Genomic DNA, 17,909 nt, shown 5'->3' on the forward strand with positions numbered 1-17,909 from the left:
CCAACCTCTCCCGATACCTACGGAACCGTGGACGCATATCTCCACGGACTTTGTGGTAGAGCTGCCGCCATCCCAGGGGAAAACGGTGGTTTGGGTCACCATTGACCGCTTTTCGAAGATGGCCCATTTCGTGCCCCTAGCCAAGTTGCCTACGGCTCCGGAGTTAGCGGAGCTGTTCATCCGACATATCTTTCGCCTGCATGGCTTACCGCAACACATCGCTTCAGACCGGGGACCCCAATTTACGGCGAAATACTGGCGGGCGCTCTGTCAGAAATTTGGGGTTCAAGTAGACTTGACCACGGCGTTTCACCCTCAGGGCAACGGCCAAGTAGAGCGCACGAACCGAACCCTGAAGATGTTCCTGCGAGCCTTCGTAAGGGAACAGCAGGACAACTGGGCTACTCTTCTTCCGTGGGCGGAGTTCTCTTACAACCGCCATCGACACTCCGCCACGCAACAGCCTCCCTTCAAGATGGTATATGGGAAGGTACCCAAGTCACCTCTCCCGCTGTCTGTTCCTACGCCCTCGCCCGCAGCGCAATTGACGGCCAGCCAAATTCAGCAGCTTTGGCTCTCCACTCAAGAGAAGCTCCGCCATACCGCCGCACGCTTCAAGGCGTACGCAGACAAGTCCCGGCGACCCGCTCCTGTGCTTCTGCCCGGTTCCAGAGTATGGCTCAGTACTCGGAACATCCAGCTCCGGCTCCCGTCCATGAGGCTGGCACCTCGTTACATCGGTCCCTTCCAGGTGGCTGAACGTGTTGGTGCGGTTTCCTACCGTCTACGCCTTCCCTCTATGCTCCGCATCCATGACGTCTTCCATGTCTCCCTCCTAAAACCAGTGGTCCTCTCCCGCTTCCATCCTTTACCTCCGAAGCCTACGACCATTACTGCCGACCCTGGGACCACATACACGGTTAAAGAAGTACTGGATGTACGGCTCCGCCGTCACCGGTGGGAATACCTCCTGTCCTGGGAGGGCTATGGACCTGAGGAAAGCTCGTGGGAACCCTCTGCCCACATACTGGATAAGGACCTCCTTCGCCAGTTTCATGCCCAGCACCCGGACAAGCCTCGGCCCCCCGGACGGGGGCGTAGGAGGGGGGGTACTGTTGCGATCCCGGGTCAGTCCCGGGATCGCCACCTACCCGACCGCGGCTCCGGTGTTTGCCCACGATCCCCGGGCCTCCGGGGACCTTCCCTGCCGCAACCCCGACGTCGGACAGCCTCTCCCGGTCCTGCAGGGCCCTCTGCTGCCGCGTGTCCGCCTCGCCGGAGCAGCCGGCGTCCTTCGGCGTCTGGCCCCACCTCCTAGACGCGCGCGCGCGTCTCTGCCTACCTTTTAAAGGGGCCAGCACGGGAAATTCAAACAAGAGCCTCCGGTGATGTCAGACGCTGCAGGGCTATTTAAGCCCTGCAGTTGCTTCTCTCCAGCGCCTTGCAACGAGGTTCCCAGGCTTGCTCCTGTCTTCAGTTGCTGCGTTCGTGCTGTCTTGTCTTCTATTGCTTCCTGACTCGGATTGGCTTACGGATATTCTTGGCTCCTGACCCCGGACTGGTATTTGGTATCTTCTGGCTTCTGACCTTGGACCGGCTTGCGTTGACCCCCTGGCTTCTGACCCCGGACCGGCTTACGTTGATTCTCTGGCTCCTGACCTCGGACTGGCTGATGGCGATTCATTGGCTCCTGACTCTGGACTGGCGAGCAACGACCCTTCGGCACTCAACCTTGGACCACAGCTGACCAGGCCCCCGTGGGCCCTCCTAAGTCCCAGCGGCCGGGTCCCTACGGGCTCCTCCTGGGGGGACTTCGGCTTCCAGGGTAAATCTCCTAAGTCCCAGCGGCCGAACTCCTACGAGCTCCTCTCAGGGGAGGATCGGCTTCCAGGGCGAAGGTTCCCTCAACACAGTGCCAGCGCCTTCTTCATCTCCGTCCTCGCCAGAGCTCTTGGTCGCATAGAGCTCCCAGAGTTCCTCCTTCGGCCAGCCACTAGTCTGTCCTCTCCGCCTCCCGTTCGGGGTCGCTGCTGGAAAACACCTACAGCAGCTCCTCTTCTGGCTCCGACCGGCCCAGGGGTCCACAAATCCAACAGAAACTTTCCATAGAGGTAAGAACAAGTAGTAAAATCTTTTTCAAATACATGCAAAGCACAAAGCTTGTGAGGGAGTCAGTTGGGTCTCTAGATGACCAAAGGATAAAAGGAGAGGTCAGGAAGGACAAAAATAGCAGAAAAATTAAATGTCAGGGTCATACACACAGCAGAAACATTTTTTTGATAGTGATGACTCTCAGCATTGTGAAACTGGAGCACATAATAACTCAGATTGACAGACTAAAGAATAACGCATCACTGGGACCAGAGGTAATTCACCTTAGAGTTCTGAAGGAACTTGAAAATTAAATTGTGGCGTTGTTTCTGGTGATGTGCAACCAGTCATTTAAAACAACTATGGTACTAGAAGACTGAAACTGAAAGAGGGAGGTCACAAAACAAGACACTTACCACAAAGAAACCTGAGATCTGCAAATAAAGCTCTACTGTCCCCTCTGTCAAATCAGCACATCTCACGCAAGTAAGGGAAAGAGCACTGTCACTGGCTGGTCCTGTACTCTGGAATACCATGCCACTCGAAATAAGACTACAGACAAATCTGAAATTATTCAAAACTAATCTGAAAACCTGGCTTTTTAAACAAGCATTTTATAAAGATAAAGAAAAGGAGAAAAATAGTTGAGCGATAAGGATGCACCAAGCTAGAAGTTTTTAGTAACCTACATAAGCATATTAATTTTAAAATCAAACTGCCTAATTTGTTCCTAACAATCAGGTTTAATTTACACACCTAGTTTATTATTTTACATTGTTACCGTACTATGATGGCACACGAGTAATTTGTAATCTATACCACCCATATTTCTCTTTATCGTGCCCTTCTGTAAACCGTTGTGATGGTATTTAACTTAACAACGGTATAGAAAATTTTTAAATAAATTTAAAATAAATTTAAATAAAACTTACCTTTCAAATGTTCGCGAGAATATCAAGCTATACAGAAATAAGATGACACCATGACTTCCTTTATCGTTGAACTAATAAAAATAAACAAAAAAGATAATTGCTGTTTCACTTAGATAATACACAACCATACATCTGCTTGAAGTTAGTTTGTCTGATTGATTGTGTCTTTGATATTTATGTCTGTTCGAGAGTGTGATAGAGCTGTTGCCTTCTTTGTTTCTTGTTTTCTAAGTAATTTATTAAGTTAAATGGAGTCTGATTCTTCAATTTATGTGCATATGGGGAAATCTTTTTAATCATTTGTCTTATAGCTTGATGAGAAATAGAAACATGTAGACACAAGCTATACTAGACAGACTCTGCCTGCAATGCAATACTGGAGAAATAGAAACAGAAATGCATTTCCTCCTGTGCTATGTAAAATACAAAGAGATCAGAGATGCACATTTTCCAAAGCTGGCAGAGAAAACCTGAGACTTTCCAGAAAAGAATGAGCAAGAAAAACTCTGCATAATCCTGGGGGAAAGAGGAGAAGCAGTGACTATAGCAGCAAAATACGTGGTATCCTACCACCAGGCCTGAAATGAAACCTGATCAGGGACAATTCAGACCAGCACCAAAACCTTAGGCAGCTCCCTAATGCTGTACTTTCTGTAACCTGTACCTTTTCTTGGCTTATCATTTTGTAATTATTTTCCCTTCTTTTCCTACCCCTTTTAATAACTCTGTATATTACTATGGCAACACATGTAAACTATCATGCCAATAAAGTTATCTAAATCTGAATATGATTGGGAAGCATGTTATTAACTCTAGATTTATGGAGAGATGTGACTGGGTGAGGAGTTGCTAGAATAAATCCAAAAGTATTAGGCTATTTCCATACATCACAAGAAGGGTTCTGCAACACTTCATATCTTAGATGTCCATGTTCTCTGTTGCAATGGTGTGAAAGAATATTCCACTTTGGCTTTCTGCCACTATTGAAGTGGTCCTATAGCAAAAGATCTAACTTAGTGGCATCTCTTCAAACTTAAAGGGTCCGTGATGGGAAATCCTCCCATGGCCCCTTCTGATGACATTCCAGCTCCTCCTATATAAGGCAAGCTCTGACACTCAGAACTTGCCTTGGCAATAAGTCCCTTCGCTTGTCTGGAGCTACGTTCCTGCGTTCCTGCACCCGGCTCCCCTACTCTCCATCACCTTCTCCTGTCCTGCTCCTGCCCTCCAGCTTCCCTTCCTTGGACGGACTTCCTGGCTCGGACTTTGACTATGAGTTTCGCTGCCTGCCCTGACCTCTGGCTAGAACCCCGACTACGAGTTTCGCCACCTGTCCCGATCGTCTGCCCGGACCCAGCCTGTATCATCGCTGTGTCATCTTCCACAGGATCATCCACGCAGAGGCCCACCTAAGACCAGCCGGCCCTGGTAACCAAGGGCTCAACCTACGGGGAATGCAAGCTGGTATTGGCGAAGCTCCAGCCGGCCTCTGCTTCCTGACTGGTCTCTCTTACTGATGGGAGGGGCCTGAGAGGGTTTCCCCCTCAAGCAGAGTCAACTTCTACCTCAGTCGCAGGATCCATTCCTTCCACAAGCGCAACATTATGATCTACTATCTTGATTTGTTCTTACTATTTTATGTGTGATTTTTATGTTTTTATTATGAGTGTGCTCCTTGTGAACCGCTTTGATCTAATTCCATGGTATAGGCAGTATATAAAAATTTTTAAATAAATAAATGTATCGTAAATTGGAAAATCTAGGTAATAATTTGAGAAAATGTAATCCCTGATTTCTACATTTTCCTAACTCTCCCCTACTTTCCTCCATTCCTTCACTAAGAACATTTTATTTAGATCTGTTAAAATGTTTCCAAAGAAGTGATACCATCTGTTGTAAAGCTATAGTCTTACTGGGTTTGTTTTAGAGCAATCAATCTCAGAGAATAAGGAAAGGTCAACTTTACCAGATATGTTTGCTTGTGAAAGTGACAAAGACTGGACTTTAAGGCTTTTTTTTAATCTTAAGGATAAATCTTTTTATGGCCAAGCTATGGCAATTTTTCCTGGACTCAACTAAAGAGGAAGGCATTTACTTATAATATGCATTGAGTGATTGATATGGGAGGCACTTTTCTTTTAAAATTTTCTTGTAACTGTTGTTTTAAATATAAAGGTAGTAATTATATTTTTTTATGATCCTATTCAGTTAGAATCCTTTCTTCAAAATCAGATTACTCCAAACTTGTTTTACCCATAAAGTGGGGGTTTTTGACCTATTACGATTGTTACATGTTTCTTTAGTGTGTTTTCTATTTTTTTCTCCCTCTTGATGTGGTCATTAAATAAAAGCCAACTTTTGTAGAAGCTGTCCATTTTCTTTTTCAAGATCATTTTGACTATAATTGTTAGAATTTATAAATAAAGAATTAAAAAAAAATGTAACCAGATAAGTAAGAATATCGCTTCTTATCCAGCTATGTTAGCCAGTTAAGTAGCGCCACCCCGATCCATCCACTGCCCACCTACTGGATATCCAGTTAAATACTTAGCTCAACGGATATTCAACAGCCACCACTTAGCCGGATAAGTCACTACTTCTCTGGCTATGTAGTGCTGAATAGTGGCCTCAATATTTTGATTATGATTTTGATATTTTGATTTTACTACAGTAAAATCCGTAAGCCTAGCCTAGCATTAACCCGTAAACGAGCATTTTCTGTCGCCGGTCCAACACTGTGGAACACACTCCCAGATCATATCCGTCTCACAGCCAACCGTACTGAATTCAAAAAACTGTTAAAAACACATCTTTTCACCCAAGCATACAACTTATATTAAGTTCGTCAATTTAATTGTTTATTCTATGAATTTTAACATGTTTGTATAAGATTTTATGAAATGTTTGTCATTATGTATTACTATTTGTGTATGTGCAAATATGTAAACCGCCTAGACGGATAGACCCCTACCCATTGTGCTGTATATAAGAATTTTAAATAAATAAATAAATGATTTACTAACCAGAATTTATCTGAATGCAGTTTTGAGGTGATACATATGCAGCACTCTAATTGTATGAGATGTTCAGATTCTGTGCTAGCACTCTTGGTTTTAAATTCCTGTGTTTTATCTTTGCTGGTAGTGTATTTCCCCATCAAAGCAGGTACTGGCATAAATAATAAAAGTTAATGAATATCTGCTGGCATCACCTAATATTCTACCCCCATTTTCTGGCAACGAGGATGGGATGTGGATGTGCACGGCCAGCAGGAGTGTGCAGTTCTTGATCAGTGACTCTAGCACAGTCTGCCAGCACTCAGAGGGGAGGGCCAGCTTAGAAAGCAAAGCTATGCATTAATCTGCAGCCAGAGCCACAATTAGTCTCATTCAGGAATTTGATGTGGGACAGCCTAATGTCTGGGACTTCTATACAGAGTTCTTTTTGGAAGCAAATAAGACTGAGATCACTAAAGAGAAACAAGGTGTTATGTCGACTGTGTGTGGAAACAAACTGTGACACTTAAGTGGTCAAGGGTTTGGTCACAGCCAGAGGAATCACACTCAGACTCTGCTGTAACTTCAGTGTGTTTATTTATAGTGCCACACGCAACACAATTAGGATTGGCAAACACAAAGACTAGTCTCAGCTAACAAGGCACTTCCCAAAAGTCTGCCTCTCCTCCACGATATCTCTTAGGCACTTCCTAGAAGTCTGCGTGTCCTCCACAGTATCTCTTAGGCACTTCCCAGAGGTCTGGCAACCCTCTCCCAGAGAAAGGTGTCTGGAGCTTCCACTCTCAGACAGGACCTGGAGCTCCTACTCCCAGATAAATGGGGTCCACACTCTCCCCGCTGGCTCAGCAACATATCCTCCCATGTACTGGGCATTCCCTCCAAGCGCCTCCCAACTGGCAGGGTCCCACCCATAGATATTCTCCCTTTAGAGAATTTAAAAGGGACCAGGCTCCTGGCCTGGTCCTGCACATGATTACAAGAGGACACTAGGGGTGTCTCCCATGAAAAACAAATCTCCTCTGAGGCAGCCTTTTTTTTGGTGAAACATGTTCCGAGTCAGGAGCCTCCCGTCGGCAGGATCCCGCCCATAACCATTCTCCCTCTAGGGGATTTAAAAGGGACTAGGCTCCTAGCCTGGTCCTGCACATGCTTACAAGGGGACACTAGGGGTGCTGCCTCATATACCCCCCCCCCCCCCCCCAGCTTAGGCCCATTGGGCCAAGTGTTCTTACTCACCCTGGGATCCATCCAGGGTAGTACTCCACACTGCCCAACCCCCTCAGGCGGGTTCTCCCCCTCTAGGGTCAAACATGAAAATCTAGGGTTCTGTGTACCCCCACTCACTAGGGTCATGCCAATAAGTTCACCAATTGCCACCCTCTGCATTCCCAGCCACAGTTCTTTTCTTGAGTTCTTCTGGAGCTATGAGTTCCAGCTTCTCCTTGACAGGACTTTTGTAGCCTCCTCTGGGTACTGTGGTTGCCGCTTCTCCTTTCTTCCATCAGCGAGGAACTTCACCACTTTCTTTTCTGAGGTCCCGGGGCCGCTCCCTCTGGGGTCTCAGCAGTAGCTTTATCTGGGCTCTTCTCCACTCCCTCTGGGGTCTCGGTGGCACTACTGTCCGGGATCTCTCTGGGGTCTCAGCAGTACCGTCTCCAGCACAGTTGCCCAAGCTTGGTCAGCTCAGTGGTCCTCTCTGCCAGTATCTCGTCTATCTCCTCTAGGAGATGTTGAGACTCCATGTCCAGCCACTCTAGCCATTCACTTTCAAACCTGGCCAACTCCTCCAGGTTTTCACTCTCGCCCGGCTCCTGGGCATGAAGCACTTTGACTATGCCGAAGTACATTGTACCAGACTTTTCTTCCTTCACCAGCCCTCTGGCCTCCTCTTCTTTCTTCTTTTTCTTTCTTCCTGTGCTACAGTAATCCCCACTAGCTCCCAACCAGGCTTTACTGGGATACTGCCTAAGCTTCCAGCAACTGCTCCTTCTAGCAGTTTCTCTTCTGCTGGTCCATGCCCTGCTCCAGCCCAGAGCACAAAAGTTTCCTTTTGCTTTTCCTCTCTGTTTTATTTTCTCTCTCTCAAAAAAAAAAACCCAAAAAACCAAAAGCAAAATAAATCCTTCTTAACCAGCTCTGGCTACCCTTTTATTGCACTCCTATCTTGAGACAGGGCTAGTCCCTTTGGTCTTCAGTAAAAAAACAAACAAACCCAGAACTTGCTTCCCTAACAGGTCCCCTATACCTCTCCCTGGGTTTAAAGCAGTTTGGTATTTTTTCTCTGTGCTCTGCAGACTAGCAGCGCTGCAGGACTCCAATGCTCTGCAGAGCCACACCCCTTTCTTCAGCTGCTTCTGGCAGGCAGCCCAATTATCCAAACATTTTCTCTTTTCAGTCTGTGTGCTCCCAGAGCCCCACCAGACCTTCTGTAGTGTGCTTCCCAAGCCACACTCTCAAACAAACTTTTCCAATAGCTTGCTTCTCTTCTCCACAAATGCTCCCTTTTCACTCTATGTCCCCAGAGCTATCCAGCAGCTCCAAGTGCCTTTTGCAGTGTGCTCCCAGAGCCACACCCTCCCTCAGCAGCAGTGCTCAGAAAAAAAATGTCTTTACCTCAGTCTTTGCTTACAGAGGCTGGTTTCTCCCTCTGTGCCTTGCTTAGAGGGATCCCACGAAGACACCATATGTGGCACTCGAGTGGTCAAGGACTTGGACATAGCCAGAGAAATCACATTCAGACTCCTCTGTAACTTCAGTGCGTTTATTTACAGTGCCACACTCAACACAATCAGGATTGGCAAACACAAAGACTACTCTCTAGTCTCAACTAACAAGGCACTTCCCAGACGTTTTCCTACCTTCACAGTATCTCTTAAGCATTTCCCAGATGTCTTGCCTACCCTCTCCCAGAGAGAGGTCTGGAGCTCCTACTCCCAGATCCATAGGGTCCATCATCTCCCCACTGGCTCAGTAACTTATCCTCCTCAGTACTGAGCATTCCCTCCAAGCACCTCCCAACTGGCAGGGTCCCACCCATAGATATTCTCCCTTTAGAGAATTTAAAAGGGACCAGGCTCCTAGCCTGGCCCTGCACATGCTTACAAGAGGACACTAGGGGTGTCTCCCATGAAAAACAAATCTCCTCTGAGGCAGCCTTTTTTTGGTGAAACATGTTCCGAGTCAGGAGCCATTAAGGGAGTTATTGGAAATGCATGATCAACTTGAACATTCTTGCATAATATATGTGAGAGCACAAAAAGGATTTTAGCTGGACATCTAACTTTCATGCATGAGTTGAAGATTGCCTCCGTTATTAAGCTATGCTGAGCTTTTGTTTTCAGAAATGTTTGAATGAGTGCATAATTCATATTTTTGAGGATTGGACTCTGTTCTATATGTAGGAAGTTGTTTGTACTTTCAAAGTTCTGATGTATGCATACAGTTTGTTTCAAGAAATAGATGGTCATTTAGAGCATTAAAAATTAACAAAAATTAAGTATTGTGGTAAGTGTGAGAAATGGATTAACTCATTTTGGAGGAAATCCATTAGGAAGATCTCATCTCACTATTTTAAAGGGTCTTTCCATAATTTAAGAGTTAGTAGTGATTGTGTTAATTACAACTTCCAGTTATTTGGTTATAATTGGGATTTTTTTGAATTGTCTCTGATACATTTTTACCCTCTTTTGTGGTTTGTAAATTGTTGTTATCACCACTATAATACAGGGGTCCTAGAATTCAAGTTTAGTGGGGTCCTATGAATTTAATTTTAATGTTGGTTGAGTGGTATAAGTGAGTGGTAGTGTTTGAATGTGGTGATATAGAGGTATGGAGTATGTACAGCATATAAATATATATATATATGTTTACAAAACAGTAATTGTTTATGTTGATATGTTATATGTTAATGTTTTGATACAACATGCTTTAATAAATTGATTATCATATGTACTTTGTAAAATTTAATTTAATATTTTTGTACAATATTATTAAAGTGGTGATAGTGATTCCTTCTGTATGGGTATTAGTGGTTTTTGGAATCCTTAATGAATACCTTCTGATAATGCAATACCTTTATTGTAAATTGTTGTTGACGTAAAGAGGTCAATATTCAGTAATCCAGCAAGTGCAAATATAGCTGGGTCAAGTTATTTGTTTAACTTTATCGAGGATATTGAGCGGGATTTATTCAGTGACAGACTTACCTGACTATACAATAATACCCGGATAAAGTTTTCCAGTTATAATGAGGACAGCATTTCACCAGATCAGATTTATCTGGCTAAGTTTATCAACCAGTGCTGAATATCAGAGCTAGCTGGTTAAATTTTAGCAGAAGTCACTGGCAGAAAAACTTTAGTGTCATTTGTACAATGAAAGTGGAATTACAAGAGGCTGAAAGTGCACTCAGTCACTGCAGTCAAAGGGAGTAGGACTGGAGTTATCAGCCAGGGAAAGAAGAGATACCAACATTGTTACCGGCAAATACACAACATCACTTAGAAGACTTAGTTCACAGTTCCTTTATAACACTATACTACACAAAGGGCCAGATTTTAAAAGCCTTGCGCGCGTAAATCCGGCTGGATTAATGTGCGCAGGGGGGATTACGCGCGCCGAGTCTATTTTGCATAGGCCCGGCGATATGTGCAAGCCCCAGGACCCGCGTATGTCCCGGGGCTTTGAAAAAGGGGCAGGAAGGGGGCAGGGGCGGGGCACCAGTACGGGGGCGGTCTGGGGGCGGGATTGAGGCCTCCAGCACAGCGGCTGTGCCAGAGGATAGCGCGCCAGCAGCCGGCCGGCGCGCGCAAGTTATGCCTGCCAGAGGCAGCCGTAAATAAGATAATAAAGGTAGGGGGGGGTTTATGTAGGGCTGGGGGACAGGTTAGATAGGGGAAGGGAGGGGAAGGTGGGGGGGAGCAGAAGGAAAGTTCCCTCCGAGGCCAAGCCATCGGGGCTCCCCTAGGGCTCGGCGCGCGCAAGGTGCACAAGTGTGCACCCCCTTGTGCGCGCCGTCCCCGGATTTTATAACATGCGCGCATATGTTATAAAATCGGGCATAGATTTGTGCGTGCCGGGTTGCACGCACAAATCTACGCCCTCGCGTATCTCTTAAAATCCAGCCCAAACATTTTATTCTCTTCCACACCTACACAACATCACTTTATCACAAGGATCACCATAACATATATACAGGGAGTTTAGCCTTAATATATGGGCATTGGGACAAGAAGCAGGTTAGTTGCCAGGAGGCCAATATTTAGAGCTAGTTAACAAGATGAGTAGTGACTATGTGGCAGCCGCTGAATGTCCGGCTATGGTCAGCGGCTGCCACTTAGCCAGATATTTATTTATTTTATTTTATTTATTTAACTTCTTTTAATATACCGATGCTCAAGACGATGTCTTATCGTACCGGTTTACAATGGAACTCGGGGAAACCAATTAACAACAAAAAGAAGGTAAAGTTACATTAAACAGGGAGCATAAACATGGAATTAGGAAGAAAGGAAAGATTTCAAACGAATACAACTGGAGAGTACTGAAATAGTCAGCGAAAACATTTAAGTAGCGAGACATATAAAGGATAACACAAGGTTGCTGAATTCGGCTAGAGATTTATCTTAGGCAGTTAGCATAATATTTCCTGAGGAAAGAAGAACGGGGGACGTAACTGGGGGGGGGAGGTTTGAGGGCGGGGCAGGGACAGGAGCAGGGGGGGGGGGAATAGGGAATGGGTAGGTAGGAGAGAGAGTCAATGTTGGTTGAGAGAGGCTCCTTCAACTGTAAGCTTGGGCGAACAGCCAAGTTTTCAGTTTCTTTCTGAAGGATAGATGGCATTGTTCCTGGCGTATATCTGGGGGAAGAGAATTCCAATGGAGCGGGCCCGCTGTCGAAAGTGCTCATTTATGAATGGAGTTGTGGACCAAGGATTTGCATGGGGGAGCCTGGAGAGAACCTTTGTATGCGGATCTGATCGGCCTTATGGAGGTGTGAAGTTCAAGAGGGATGGAGAGTTGGAGTGAGGATTGCTGGTAGACCGATTTGTGAATAATAGTAAGAGTCTTGAAGAGTATTCTTTAGTGGATGGGTAGCCAGTGTAGGATTTTTAGGACTGGTGTGATGTGGTCCTTATGACGTGTGTTTGTAAGAATCCTGGCCGCTGCGTTTTGCAGCATCTGTAGAGGTTTAGTAGAAGAGGCAGGGAGACTGAGTAGAAGTGTGTTGCAGTAGTCAATTTTTGAAAATAATATGGCTTGAAGCACAGAACGGAAATCATGGAAGTGTAGGAGTGGTCTTAGCTGTTTTAGGACCTGTTTTAGATATGTAGATAGCCAGATATCCAGTGGGTGGGCAATGGGCATAACAGGGCAGCGCTACTTAGCTGGATAAGTACGGACATTCTGATTTATCAGGGTTAGTTAATCAGATAAATTAAATATGCCATAGAGCAGACCTAACTTATCCAGATATAACTTGTCTGGCTAAGAAGTGTTTAAAATGGGGATATTCAATAGGGATGTGAATCGTTTTCCATATCGTCTTAACGATAGAAATCGTGTGGCAGGGCAAGAAAATCGTCTTAGGCACGATTTTTTAGTTAAAAAATCGTTAAAAATCGTTTTTTCCGATTAGTGCGCACTAACGGGAGTTAGTGCGCACTAACGGAGAGTTAGTGCGCACTAACTGAAAATGATACAATTTGACACTTTTCAGGTCAGTTAAGGTCAGTTTAGGAATGAATATGTATTCCTATTGGCTGCCCTCTTATTTATTCATGTTACCAAGTTTCCTACTGACAGTATATGGGGGATGGGAAATGGAAACAGTTGGTAGCTTGACAAAACAAGTAATGTGATCAGTCAATGTGACTAGAACTTGTGCCCTAACCCTGATACCAGGGGTATTGTGATCTTCCTGCACACAGTGCCCTATCCCTATTAATACCAGGAGTGTTGTGATCTTCCTGCACACAGTGCCCTATCCCTAATACCAGGGGGTGTTGTGATCTTCCTGCACACAGTGCCCTATTCCTGATACCGGGGGTGTTGTGATCTTCTTGCACACATCCCGATATCAGGGATAGGGCACTGCATGCAGGAAGATCACAACACTCCTGGTATTAATAGGGATAGGGCACTGCATGCAGGAAGATCACAACACTCCTGGTATTAATAGGGATAGGGCACTGCATGCAGGAAGATCACAACACCCCTGGTATCAGGGATAGGGCACTGTGTGCAGGAAGATCACAATACCCCGGAGGAGTGAGGGTCAGGCAGCTCCCCCCTGTCTGTGAAGCCAGCCTCTCACTAGTAATGCAGGGAGGGAGCTGTCTCAGACTTCACCATCCTCCCCCCCCCCCTTACCCACACACCATTCACTAGCTGGGACATGGGGGAAGTCAGGAGTGAGGGTCAGGCAGCTCCCCCCTGTCTGTGAAGCCAGCCTCTCACTAGTAATGCAGGGAGGGAGCTGTCTCAGACTTCACCATCCACCCCCCCCCCTCACCCACACACCATTCTCTAGCTGGGACATGGGGGAAGTCAGGAGTGAGGGACAGGCAGCTCCCCCCTGTCTGTGAAGCCAGCCTCTCACTAGTAATGCAGGGAGGGAGCTGTCTCAGACTTCACCATCCTCCCCCCCCCCCTCACCCACACACCATTCACTAGCTGGGACATGGGGGAAGTCAGGAGTGAGGGTCAGGCAGCTCCCCCCTGTCTGTGAAGCCAGCCTCTCACTAGTAATGCAGGGAGGGAGCTGTCTCAGACTTCACCATCCACCCCCCCCCTCACCCACACACCATTCACTAGCTGGGACATGGGGGAAGTCAGGAGTGAGGGACAGGCAGCTCCCCCCTGTCTGTGAAGCCAGCCTCTCACTAGTAATGCAGGGAGGGAGCTGTCTCAGACTTCACCATCCTCCCCCCCCCCCTCACCCACACACCATTCACTAGCTGGGACATGGGGGAAGTCAGGAGTGAGGGTCAGGCAGCTCCCCCCTGTCTGTGAAGCCAGCCTCTCACTAGTAATGCAGGGAGGGAGCTGTCTCAGACTTCACCATCCACCCCCCCCCCCTCACCCACACACCATTCACTAGCTGGGACATGGGGGAAGTCAGGAGTGAGGGACAGGCAGCTCCCCCCTGTCTGTGAAGCCAGCCTCTCACTAGTAATGCAGGGAGGGAGCTGTCTCAGACTTCACCATCCTCCCCCCCCCCTCACCCACACACCATTCACTAGCTGGGACATGGGGGAAGTCAAGAGTGAGGGTCAGGCAGCTCCCCCCTGTCTGTGAAGCCAGCCTCTCACTAGTAATGCAGGGAGGGAGCTGTCTCAGACTTCACCATCCACCCCCCCCCCTCACCCACACACCATTCACTAGCTGGGACATGGGGGAAGTCAGGAGTGAGGGGCAGGCAGCCCCCCCCTGTCTGTGAAGCCAGCCTCTCACTAGTAATGCAGGGAGGGAGCTGTCTCAGACTTCACCATCCTCCCCCCCCCTCACCCACACACCATTCACTAGCTGGGACATGGGGGAAGTCAGGAGTGAGGGTCAGGCAGCTCCCCCCTGTCTGTGAAGCCAGCCTCTCACTAGTAATGCAGGGAGGGAGCTGTCTCAGACTTCACCATCCCTCCCCCCCCCCTCACCCACACACCATTCACTAGCTGGGACATGGGGGAAGTCAGGAGTGAGGGTCAGGCAGCTCCCCCCTGTCTGCGAAGCCAGCCTCTCACTAGTAATGCAGGGAGGGAGCTGTCTCAGACTTCACCATCCTCCCCCCCCCCCCTCACCCACACACCATTCACTAGCTGGGACATGGGGGAAGTCAGGAGTGAGGGTCAGGCAGCTCCCCCCTGTCTGTGAAGCCAGCCTCTCACTAGTAATGCAGGGAGGGAGCTGTCTCAGACTTCACCATCCTCCCCCCCCCCCTCACCCACACACCATTCACTAGCTGGGAAATGGGGGAAGTCAGGAGTGAGGGTCAGGCAGCTCCCCCCTGTCTGTGAAGCCAGCCTCTCACTAGTAATGCAGGGAGGGAGCTGTCTCAGACTTCACCATCCCCCCCCCCCCCCCTCACCCACACACCATTCACTAGCTGGGACATGGGGGAAGTCAGGAGTGAGGGTCAGGCAGCTCCCCCCTGTCTGTGAAGCCAGCCTCTCACTAGTAATGCAGGGAGGGAGCTGTCTCAGACTTCACCATCCACCCCCCCCCCCGCACCCACACACCATTCACTAGCTGGGACATGGGGGAAGTCAGGAGTGAGGGTCAGGCAGCTCCCCCCTGTCTGTGAAGCCAGCCTCTCACTAGTAATGCAGGGAGGGAGCTGTCTCAGACTTCACCATCCTCCCCCCCCCCCCTCACCCACACACCATTCACTAGCTGGGACATGGGGGAAGTCAGGAGTGAGGGTCAGGCAGCTCCCCCCTGTCTGTGAAGCCAGCCTCTCACTAGTAATGCAGGGAGGGAGCTGTCTCAGACTTCACCATCCTCCCCCCCCCCCCTCACCCACACACCATTCACTAGCTGGGACATGGGGGAAGTCAGGAGTGAGGGTCAGGCAGCTCCCCCCTGTCTGTGAAGCCAGCCTCTCACTAGTAATGCAGGGAGGGAGCTGTCTCAGACTGGTATCAGGGTTAGGGCACTGTGTGCAGGAAGATCACAACACTCCTGGTATTAATAGGGATAGGGCACTGTAAGAGATGACTGTAGTAGATTGAATAAAGATCTGATGTTTCTGCTCTCTTCACACCAAACAAAAACAACACACAAGCAGAGAAGCCCTTCTTACAAAGCTGAGCTAGTGAGTTAAGTAGGAGGAAAAGTAAACATACTGGTGCCAGTGTGGCTACTTAAAAAATACACTTACCAACAATCAATTACATATATTTGAACTGTGTACAGTTCCAGCCAGGACCACCTTTCTAAAATGCACAGTGATTGGCAAATTCAACATGCACTAGCATTTCAGGTGCCTGCTAACAAAAATAATAAACAAACAAGTTCTAGTCACGTGAGTGCTGATCATTACATTACTTTTTTTGTCAAGCTTCCAACTGTTTCCATTTCACATCCCCCCAACCATATTGGTAACATCAATAGATAAGAGCACAGCCAGCCAATAGGAATACATACATACATATTCATTCCTAAGTGACCTTTACTGACCTGGGAAGTGTGAACACTTTGTTTCATTTTCTGTTGGTGTTCGTTAGTTTCCAGTTCCATTTCCCATCCCCCCAACCATCACCTCAGTGGTAACCTTGGTAACATCAATAGATAAGAGGGCAGCCAGCCAATAGGAACACATATTCATTCCTAACTGACCTTCAGTGACCTGGAAAGTGTTTATTTGTATCATTTTCAGTTAGTGCGCACTAAATCGAGTTAGTGCGCACTAACGGGGAGTTAGTGCGCACTAACTCGAGTTAGTGCGCACTAACACGATTTAACGATTTTTAACGATAAATCGTTAGAATTTCTATTGTATCGTGTTCTATAACGATTTAAGACGATATAAACATTATCGGACGATAATTTTAATCGTTGAAAAACGATTCACATCCCTAATATTCAACAGCATAGCCATGCTGCTGAATGTCCCATGTAAGTTAGTCAGATAACTCTAACTTACATAGCTGGAAAACTCTGAATATTGGGCCCTTCGTGTTCTGTGCACATTACTTTGTGAGATTAAAAAAAAGACTATAAAGTCATGCTATGTAGTGATATAATAAGTCAGTATGACTGAAGCCTGTTTGCCAGTGTAATAGTACAGTATACCAGGACAGTAAGTACCTTTTAATATCTCTAAAGTGCTGAGGATCTATAGTGCTATGGATGTGTCTGAGTAGATGTGAAAAAGGGTTTGTATTCATGTATTCATATATTCACATATGAGAATGAGAGAAAGACTAAAGCTGTGAATGCAAGTAAACCTAGACTCAGAATAGGCTAAAAGACAGTGGGACGGATTTTAAGAGATACGCGAGGGCGTAAATTTGTGCTCGCAACCCGGCGCACACAAATCTACACCCGATTAGATAGGGGAAGGGAGGGGAAGGTGGGGGGGGAGCGGAAAGAAAGTTCCCTCCAAGGCCTCCAAGTTCCCTCCAAGACCGCTCCGAAATCGGAGCGGCCTCGGAGGGAACGGAGAAAGCCATCGGGGCTCCCCTAGGGCTCGGCATGTGCATGGTGCATAAGTGTGCATCCCCTTGTGCGCGCCGACCCTGGATTTTATAACATGCGTGCGGTGGCACGCGCATTTTATAAAATCTGGCGTATGTTTTAAAATTTGGCCCTTAGATTAGAAGGTTTCTAGAGGTGAATAGTTTTTTGTGTAGAGCAGAAATGGAGGTTTTTAGTGGCTCCTCCTGTTCTTGTCAAATCATTTTTTCTTCTTTTCTTCAGGCCTTCACAAATCTTTTTTTTTTTTTTTTTTGCTAAATGTCTCTGGAATAGCTACTTTTATGGCAGTTACTATTTATTTTTTTATGTTTTATTGGAGGAGGGGGGAGCAGGGTTTCAGATATTCTCCCTCAAGAGGTCAAGAAGATTTGGGGTGAATGAAGCCCAATGAAATCGGCTACTATTTTACTTACACAATTGATGTGATCATAGATAAATGCTTGAACTGCTTCCTTCTCCAAGATTTCAAAGAGCAAGAGCTGTAAAGCAGGAATAGCATACTTTAAGACCGAACAGATGAACAGCAGCCAGCAGTAATATCCACAATGTGAATAACAACACAACATCTGAAGTGCCTTGCTGGGTCAGACCAATGGGGCATCAAAGCCAGAATCCTGTTTCGGGCAATGGCCAATCTGGGTCACTTAGAAGGTACCAGGCAGATCCTCATGAGAAAT

General features: G+C 47.0%; 1 protein-coding gene across 1 annotated transcript in view; it reads right to left on the minus strand.

Annotated features, from left to right (window-relative positions):
• The window catches only part of MINDY4B (MINDY family member 4B), a 171,113-nt gene that overhangs the window by 66,075 nt on the left and 87,129 nt on the right, over nt 1–17,909 (minus strand). The window contains exons 11-12 of the mRNA XM_029617353.1: nt 17,646–17,711; nt 3,024–3,094 (exon numbers count right to left, since the gene is read on the minus strand). Of these exons, the coding sequence (XP_029473213.1) occupies nt 3,024–3,094; nt 17,646–17,711 (137 nt within the window). The remainder of the gene's footprint in view (nt 1–3,023; nt 3,095–17,645; nt 17,712–17,909) is intronic.

Source organism: Rhinatrema bivittatum, chromosome 9 (assembly GCF_901001135.1).
Source record: "Rhinatrema bivittatum chromosome 9, aRhiBiv1.1, whole genome shotgun sequence".
Lineage (NCBI taxonomy): Eukaryota > Metazoa > Chordata > Amphibia > Gymnophiona > Rhinatrematidae > Rhinatrema > Rhinatrema bivittatum.